The 9,120-nt window shown below is 52.6% G+C and overlaps 1 protein-coding gene across 2 annotated transcripts; it reads right to left on the bottom strand.

Moving 5' to 3' along the window:
* Nucleotides 1–705: 705 nt before the first annotated feature.
* On the bottom strand, nucleotides 706–6,467 carry GJB2 (gap junction protein beta 2). Of its 2 annotated transcripts, none has more exons than XM_050766764.1 (2): nucleotides 6,261–6,467; nucleotides 706–2,843 (listed from the first exon to the last, which is right to left on the bottom strand). In XM_050766764.1, the coding sequence occupies exon 2, from the start codon at nucleotides 2,819–2,821 to the stop codon at nucleotides 2,141–2,143; it is 681 nt and encodes a 226-aa protein (XP_050622721.1). In that variant the 5' UTR covers nucleotides 2,822–2,843; nucleotides 6,261–6,467; the 3' UTR covers nucleotides 706–2,140. The 2 variants fall into 2 exon arrangements, with proteins under 2 accessions (XP_050622721.1, XP_050622722.1); XM_050766765.1 differs by lacking the exon at nucleotides 6,261–6,467 and adding an exon at nucleotides 5,349–5,887.
* Nucleotides 6,468–9,120: the final 2,653 nt, after the last annotated feature.

Below are 9,120 nucleotides of genomic sequence, written 5' to 3'. Positions count from 1 at the left end.
CTGTGGGGGCAGCAGGCAGTCACTCCCATGGGGCAGGCTAACCTGGCAGGCTTATTTCCCATGGAAGTGGGCACTGAAGAATAAAAAGCAGTTTCAGGCCAGGTGCGGGGGCCCACGTCTGTAATCCTTGCACTTTGGGAGGCTGAGGCAGGGGGATCCCATGAGTCCAGGAGTTCGAGACAAGACTGGGCAATATAGTGAGACCTTGTTTCTACAAAAAATGAAAAAATTAGTGGAGTGCGGTGGCACACTCCTGTGGTCCCAGCTACTTGGGACGCTAGGGTGGGAGGGTCACTTGAGCCTGCGAGGCAGAGGTTGCAGTGAGCCGAGGTTGTGCTATGAGTGACATTCTGAAGGCCCACTTCTGCGATTCATCCAGGAGCTAAACGGGTCACATCCACCCAACTCAGCATTCCCCAAGGTATGTTTCCAGTCCACATGCCACATTGTCCGTAGACTGACATGCCTCAAAAACCCGGTAGAGGTGGGCATAGGGTTGGGTAGAAATCATCTGCCTCCCTTCCTTCCCCACCAATCTTCCTGGCGACAGAAGCTTTTCCGTAACTGAGGCAGAGTGGGGGCAGACACCTTGGCAACTTACCCATTCGTGTTATGAAAAATATAAAACATTAATGTACTTACATAAAAATAGTGATAGATGAAATTAAAATTTGCTGTTCTATTAAAACTGTATTAGATTTTAAATTATTATAGAGATTATATTTTAATGTTTTAAATGTATTTGATACATTACAAAAGTATTTCTGTTACAAGCGTATCATTAAAGCTATTCTTTATTATTACAAAATGCTTTTACAATGCTATTCTTGACAACAGGAAAATACTTACCCTCACTGAAGTATGTGGAGTACCATTTTTTGGAAACCATGTCAAGCATAATGGCAATATTCAGGTTCAATCTTCCTATAGATCTGCTCAATATTTATCTAAACCTTAGCTTCTATTCTTTTCACGTTATTAGTCATATTTTCACTTAAAAAATCGGAGGCCGAAGGGGTAAGCAAACAAACTTTTCAAGTAGACAAAGCTCATCTTTAATCAACAGAATTTAGAGTCCAGTCTTTCCAAATCTGTTTTTTAACAACAGAAACTCCTCCCTCCCCTGCCCCATTTTGTCCTCCCCATTAAATGGTACTGTGTCAATAAAATTCTCAAGCGACCTCTTTAAATCAGCGTTCCTTCTGATGCTGGCTGCCATTCACCACAGTCACGGAAAAGGGAGATGTGTTGGACAGGTCTGTCATTACAGGTAGTAGTTGGTGGTACATCCAGTCTGTGTTTCTTACACAAAATTACATCTAAATATTTGACATGAGGCCATTTGCTATCATAAGCCATCACTAGGAACTTCTAGTCTGTCTCACTCGATTGAGGCTGCAATGTTGTTAGGTGCTATGACCACAATGAATACAACAGACAGCGTCTCAGCTGTGCTGCGAAGTAGTCATAACCAAAAGGCCATATTTCAAATTAAGTCATAGTAGCTAATGACATACCATTTACATATCACAATCTAAGTCTCTGAAACAGGGGGAGCATATAATGGTATCCAGAACATCTTTACATCAAAATAATCTATCATACTCTAAAGTTTTCACTTACAAAAAGTGTAACAGAGTTTAAGGCACTGGTAACTTTGTCCACTGTTAGAGATTAAAACTTCCAAAGCAAATAAAAGAACCAACGTTCACCTTTAATGTGGGGGAAATTGGCCAAAGGAACCCCATGAGGACACCCAAACCTTCTCTGTGTCCCCTGTGGAACCTGGCCTTTCTCTCTCGTCCTCAGAGAAAGAAAAACAAATGCCGATATCCTCTGTTTAAAATACGAAAGTACCTTACACCAATAACCCCTAGCGGCCCGGGCTCTCAGTGGAACTAACTTAAGTGAAAATTAAGACAGGCATAGAATTAGGCCTTTGTTTTGAGGCTTTGGGAGAGCCGAGCTCCATTGTGGCATCTGGAGTTTCACGTGAGGCCTACACGGGTTTCAAATGGTTGCGTTTAAGATCAGTATCTTTGTGTTGGGAAATGCTGGCGACTGGGCATTGACAGCTGAGCACAGGTTGCCTCATCCCTCTCACGCTGTCTATTTTTTAATCTAACAGCTGGGAAATGCATTAAACTGGCTTTTTTGACTTCCCAGAACAATATCTAATTAGCAAATAACACAATTCAGTGACATTCAGCAGGATGCAAATTCCAGACACCGCGATCATGAACACCGTGAAGACAGTCTTCTCCGTGGGCCGCGACACAAAGCAGTCGACAGTGTTGGGACAAGGCCAGGCGTTGCACTTCACCAGCCGCTGCATGGAGAAGCCATCGTACATGACATAGAAGACGTACATGAAGGCGGCTTCGAAGACGACCCGGAAGAAGATGCTGCTTGTGTAGGTCCACCACAGGGAGCCTTCGATGCGGACCTTCTGGGTTTTGATCTCCTCGATGTCCTTAAATTCATTCTTGATCTCCCCCTTGATGAACTTCCTCTTCTTCTCATGTCTCCGGTAGGCCACATGCATGGCCACCAGGAGCGCCGGCGTGGACACGAAGATCAGCTGCAGGGCCCACAGCCGGATGTGGGAGATGGGGAAGTAGTGATCGTAGCACACATTCTTGCAGCCGGGCTGCAAGGTGTTGCAGACAAAGTCGGCCTGCTCATCTCCCCACACCTCCTTTGCGGCCACAACGAGGATCATGATGCGAAAAATGAAGAGGACGGTGAGCCATATCTTTCCAATGCTGGTGGAGTATTTGTTCACACCCCCCAGGATCGTCTGCAGCGCGCCCCAATCCATCTTCCACTCTGGGCGGTGTGCTCTGGAAAAGACGAATGCACACAACACAGGAATCACTAGTTAGGACGGAACAGGGAGACTTCTGTGGGTCTGGGTAAGCAAGCAAGCTTAAATCACTTCCTGAGCAAACACCAACTCTTTTTTTTTGTTTGTTTGTTTGTTTTTTTTTTTTTTTGTTTTGAGAAGGAGTCTCGCTCTGTCGCCCAGGCTGGAGTGCAGTGGCGCGATCTCCGCTCACTGCAAGCTCCGCCTCCCGGGTTCATGCCATTCTCCTGCCTCAGCCTCCCGAGTAGCTGGGACTACAGGCGCCCACAACCGCGCCCGGCTAATTTTTTGTATTTTTAGTAGAGACGGGGTTTCACCGTGGTCTCGATCTCCTGACCTTGTGATCCGCCCGCCTCGGCCTCCCAAAGCGCTGGGATTACAGGCGTGAGCCACCGCGCCCGGCCGCAAACACCAACTCTTATGCAACCTCACCAAAACAGGTGAAGACCGAACCAACTTAGTCTGTCACAGGGTTAAATGTATAGTTCCCAAACCCTCTCGAACGTGTTTTTAGGCGTTCTCTGATAAACGGTAGCTTGTTCACCTGAGTAATTCACCCAGTCTTTAAACACATCATAAAAATTTGCTGTGTCAGGGAGTGTCACAAAGTACTCGTTAGCTGAAAGGCACTCATGGGTTCTGACCGGACCCCTGCATCCTCTGCAGAGCTTCCTTGGGTCCTCCTGACTCTGCACAAGTTACTCAGCGTTCAGCAGCTGCATTGATTTGCAGTCTCAAGTTTTGGCTGTACCACTGGGGCTGATACTAGCTTGGGCCAACCTTGCCCAAAGGCTGAGAGGCCAAGTACAGGAGAACTGTGAGGATAAGATGTAACTTATAGCTCCCCTATCTAGTCTCTCTGCTGAGCCACTTTCCTTAATGTCTTGAATTAATTTTCACAGACTTGGCATGTAGCAGTGAAACTGTTGTTACCAGTGGTTAAGTTTACATTTGAGGCACCCCGAGTTAAAATTTTACAAAGCACCTTGCTTCCTTCTACATGAAAGGAAGAAGTTATGAATGCCCTCTTCGTGGAGGAAAGCCACTGTGAGCGTAGACTTTCATGTAGGTTTTGTGGATGGCCTGGTGGCCTCACTGTCAGGCTGGCACTGACCGCTCAGTTAGCATATCTGTTTTGACAAGTGCTGCAACAGTGCATTATAATTGTGGGCTGTGGTTTTAATTTCAAAGTGTTTCTTAAAAGACACATTATTTAAAAAGGACAGAAAATTCAACTCCCCCGGTTACTGGCCGACTAAGCGACCTCACTGCACTGCAGTTCAGCGCTGAAGCTTGGGGGAGTCCCCCACTCCTTACTGCAAGTGGATGTGGAGAGGCCCGTGGATAACCTGCCGTGAGCCCGTGGCCTTCTTTTCATCCCAGGATGTGAACTATCTTCACTGATTCATAGTTACACCCTGCCTGCCACAACTAACCCTCTCCTAAACAAGATTCCACCCTCTCCACAATCCAGATGAATCATCTCTTTTCCACCCTTCAGAGCTGGTAGTGAACCCTCCTCCTCCTTTTACTTAAAAGCATCCTCCTCTCCTCATTTTAGGCAAGTTGCGTCCTGTTTTCTGATGGACTCCGGAAGCAGGGTCGTAGTGAATGTCTTTCATGACCCAGAGTCACTGCCAAGGTCAGGCCGAAACCACGTAGTGTCACCTTGGTCAGAGGCGACAGAAGAGAGGTGGCCAAGAAAGTTACATCAGGTTGACACAGGCCGGTGAAACAGAGCCCCACTAAGCTTGGGAAAGACAAACATCATTGGAAAAAACAATATTTTAGCCCAGATTCAGCACTGACCCATTGAAATCCAGACTGGGAAGCCCTTAGGTGAGCTGGTTGTCCTGCTAAAGCACCTGTGGCTCAGGCCAGTACCGTCCCGACAGCAGAACCACTGAGGGCAGCAACATTCCGGTTTTAACAAAAGCATCTTACGGAATTAGACATTCTTCATTGGCCCTCACTGAGTGGAAAACAGGATACTCCCCGAAGTAAACTGTCGCCTGGTTTACACCTGGCCAAGAATATGGGGCTGCAGGAGGAGGGGTTCATCCTTTGCCCTCTTCTACCTGCCAAACCCAGGTCATATACCCTTCGACAGACCTGTCCAGTTACCATCGGCTGAGAAAAATACAGTTCCAAGAAACCCTATATTGTTCTTTTATAAAGCTTGAGCTGAAGCTACCTGTTTTAAAGATCCTTTTTCAGGAAGGGGAGTAAATTTTAATTTACTAATTAATTTACTAATGGGCTAGGGGGTCATGGGTTAAAAGGGCTCAGAAGCAGGACGAAGTTGTTTTTAATATTCAAGTCAGAGGAGGAGCTGCCCTCCTGGCCTCCCGACCCTGGGCGGTTACATGCAGCTTCCTACCCGGCCTACGCCACCGCGCACCGCCTGGAGAGCTGCCAGAGGCCAGAGGAGGAGTTGGTTCAGTGCCTGGCTGCCCCCAGAGGGTTCCTCCAACCTTCTCACCAGTGTCTGAAATTGTGACAGGCTTTGCACAGCAGTTTCGAAAGGGACCTGAGGTCACATGGGGACACGGCCCTGCCACCCTTCTCAAGTCCCAGGTGCATGGACACAGAACCCAGCTGTCAGCAGCTGTTAGGTGAGCGCTGTTCAGGCTGCCTTTCTCCTCCAGTGGGGCGGGATCGAGGCACGGATGCAACCGTCCTGAAGACGCGGGTCTCAGCCGCACCCCTCCTCTTTGCAAACGAAGGTCCTAAAAATTTTCTTTCTAGCCGGGGCGCACAGCCCGGAAACAAACCCTCGTGAAGTGTTTAGGAAAAAGGGAAGCCACCGAAATCTTGGCCCCGGTTCGGCCGGGGTCGGCGGGCTCCGCGTTAGTTCCAGGCAAACTCCGCCCAGACCTCTGCCCGGGCGCTTTTTCTGCAGGAGCCGCTCCAGGAGGTAAAGGTCAGTTCCTGCCGCGGAGGCTTCCTGCTTCTCCCGCGAAACGGAGCGTGACTTCGGAGCTAAGCTTTCGGCCAGTTTAAAACGTTTGGTGTCAGTGGGTCAAGTAGCCACGCGGCTGCGCTAGCGTTCCCCAAAGGGACATCGGCGGCACCACAGACCTCGCGCTGGCGGCTCGCCCCCGCCTCCTTCCCTCCCGCGCGCACCCGGCCCCACTCGCACCCCGGTCGGTGCCATCGCGTCCACTTCCCCGGCGCGCAGCGGCCGGTCCGGCCCGGCCGCCCGATTCCAGCCCCGGAGCTCGGCCGCAGAAACGCCCGCTCCGGAAGGCGGTCCTCGTCCCCGGACCCAGGACGCGCGCTGGTCCAGCCCCCCGGTTCCCCGAGACCCACGCGGCCGGGCACCCCCTCTGGGTCTCGCGGTCCCTCCCCGTGCCGGGTTCCTGGCCGGGCAGTCCGGGGCCGACGGGCTCACCTGCGTCGGGAGGCAGCGCGCGGCGGGCCGGGGCGGGGGTCTCGGCGTTGGGGTCTCCGCGCTCCTGAGCGGGTCCTGGGCCGGGCGCCGCCGAGGGGCTCCGAGTCAGGGAGAAGAGCGCGCGGGCGCTGCGGGGCCGCAACACCTGTCCCGCCGCGGCGCCTTTTAACCGCACCCCACACCCCGCCTCTTTCCCGGGAGACTGGGGAAGTTACGGAGGGGGCGGCGCCGCGGGCGGGGCGCGCCCGGCCTCCGGGTCCCCAGAGCTTCCCGTGTCCACGAACCCACGACCGCACCCCGAGAGCCCCGAACCCCCCGAGTCCCCTTCGAGGCCCCGAGTCTCCGAGTTCCTTTGAGCCCCCATGAGTTCCCCAAGTGCCCCCAGCGCCCCGAGTCTCCCCCGGTCACCCCGAGCGCCGCCTCCTCCAGCCCTTGGGTGGCCCGGGAGGAGCGGGGGCGGCCGAGCGTCGGGACCCCCAGGCAGCGGCGCCCCAGGCCCTGGCTCCGGCGCTTGCGGCGGGCGGGGTTCGGGGCTGGCTGCGGTCGTTCCTCTCTACTCCGCCTGGCGCGAGAGCACTGGGCGTTCAAAGCGCTTCTTTACTGTTTTATTGTTGGAGAAACAGGCGTTCGTCCAAGGACTGAAGACCTGTTCGGGTGGCGGAGGCTGCGCGCGAGGCTCTCGCGGGGGGTCTAGGCTGGGTCGCGGGGCGGTGCCCTCGGAATGGGGGTTAACGGTGACCGGGGAGGGGGCGCCGCCGGTGCTGGCGAAGTCCCCGCAAAACCTCACCAACCCGCACGAACGCCTTCTCCAATTTCCGATTTGATTGGATTACTTTTAACGATGTGTCAAGGACTAAGGTTGGGGGCGGTGGGGGCGACAAGCCTCGCCTTTGCCGTGGCCGGCAGGGGGGTCCCGCCGTCTGCGGAGGTCGCCCCCCGCGGCCCCGGCCCAGCCAGCTTCCTCCTCTTTTCACAGCTAGGGAACTGCAAGGGGGTGTCTCGGTTTGGGGTGAGGAGGCCCGGAGTTTTCAGAAAGGAGAGAGGGCAGGTGAGATCTCCCAAGCCCCCTCCTGCTGGATGCGCGCAGCGCGAAAGGGGTCACGGACGGGATTCTGCGGGGGGCCGCGGGGCGGCTGGGTCTGCACCGCACACCCGCTGGGCGCTTTCTGGACACCGCGAAGCTTTGTCTCACGTTAGGAGGTCTCGGTGCTTGCATTTGGTTGGGGATTTTGATGTCTCGAGATACAAATGACCGCAGACAGATTTGCACAGCGCGAGCGGATGAGGAGCTAAGATGTGCAGAGCAGGCCGGGTGGGGACCCCCGGGGACGTCTCCCCCCACCCCCGCCCCACCTCGGGCACCCACTTCGCGAGTTTTGCAGGGGGAGCCAGGTCAGAGGTGCAGCCGGGTCCCCTCGCGCTCACGTTTTTACCCGGGTCAATTCGAAGTTAAGTGGAAATGGTGATTAATCCTGACACGTCAGAGCTGGCCTCAGAGTGGATTTCCTGTGATTGCCACCATTATTAGCATTGACTTTTCCTTGAAAAACGGGCGCCCCGTGGCCATGGGCCGACCTGGGCAGTTTCTGCAGGGATGAGCGTAGAGTTTTGGGTCGCGGGTTACCACCTACTTTCCGGCTCCAGGTCTTAGTCTAAGAGGGAGTGTCTGCTCATGAAGAGGCAAAGCACCAAGAGCTGCCAAAAAGCCTTGCACGGCCCATCTGAGAGATGTGCTGAGTCGGCTGGTTAAAAATAACAGGCAGGCCGGGCGCGGTGGCTCAAGCCTGTAATCCCAGCACTTTGGGAGGCCGAGGCGGGTGGATCACGAGGTCAGGAGATCGAGACTATCCTGGCTAACATGGTGAAACCCCGTCTCTACTAAAAATACAAAAAAAAAAAAAACTAGCCGGGCGTGGTGGCGGCGCCTGTAGTCTCAGCTACTTGGGAGGCTGAGGCGGGAGAATGGCGTGAACCCGGGAGGCGGAGCTTGCAGTGAGCCGAGATCGCGCCACTGCACTCCAGCCTGGGAGACAGAGCGAGACTCCGTCTCAAAAAAAAAAAAAAAAAAAAAAGACAGGCAAAGCCTGCGGGGTGGAGCGGCTTTCTCAGCCTGAGCACGTCTTGGTTGAGCCAGAGGTGACTTGGGGTGGGGTGGTGTGGGGTGCCAGTTGGTGGGTTCTCCCTTTAATTTCTCAAGAGCTATGCTGTTTATGAGTCTGTTGGAGTCCTGGTTGGTTGGAATGAAGGAAGGTTCTAGAACTATTGTGGGACGCTCGCTAGTAAAGATGGTTTGGAGACTGGAAGTTGACTGACTTTCCCCCATTGAAAAATGTCACCTGAGATTTTATTGTCTGTGTCACGATGACAGGCTCAACTTTCTTTTCCTTGTTTTCTTTGATTCAGTTCTCCTTACGTGCAAAATTACTGTGTGATGTTGGCTAGTCGTATTATCACAGCCACTCCGTGTTTTCAGGATTTGTAGCTAGAAGTCCTGCAGCACTTAAGTCTTCACTTACAGATCAGCGCTTGCTTTTATTCTGTTCTGTATGATTTCTGTTGTTTTCCTGTGAGCTGGTGTTCTCTTCCCAACTAGGCTGAGGACTCCTCTAGGGCAGGACAGTATATGCATGTACCCGTGTAGGGGAGGAGAAGGAGGAGAGGTGAGGTGGGAAGAGGGTGAGGGAAGGCTTGGATATTTGAAGTCATTTACAAATGAGCTTAGACATAGATCCAATTAACAGATCACACCACAAATTAATGATTAAACAAATCCTGAAATTATTTTGTAAATTACACACTTACATTACTGCATTTTTTTTTTCTGTTGAAAGCATTACTTTTAACAGAAATGGAAACATTG

The sequence above is a fragment of the Macaca thibetana genome, chromosome 17 (genome assembly GCF_024542745.1).
Source record: "Macaca thibetana thibetana isolate TM-01 chromosome 17, ASM2454274v1, whole genome shotgun sequence".
In the NCBI taxonomy this organism is placed as follows: Eukaryota; Metazoa; Chordata; class Mammalia; order Primates; family Cercopithecidae; genus Macaca; species Macaca thibetana.
Note: the sequence above shows the minus strand (reverse complement) of the source record. Positions and strands in the feature narration are given on the sequence as shown.

Bases quoted from the DNA above. Each gene is read 5' to 3' on its own strand.
- GJB2 (XM_050766764.1), bottom strand. From the start codon at position 2,821: ATGGATTGGGGCGCGCTGCAGACGATCCTGGGGGGTGTGAACAAATAC.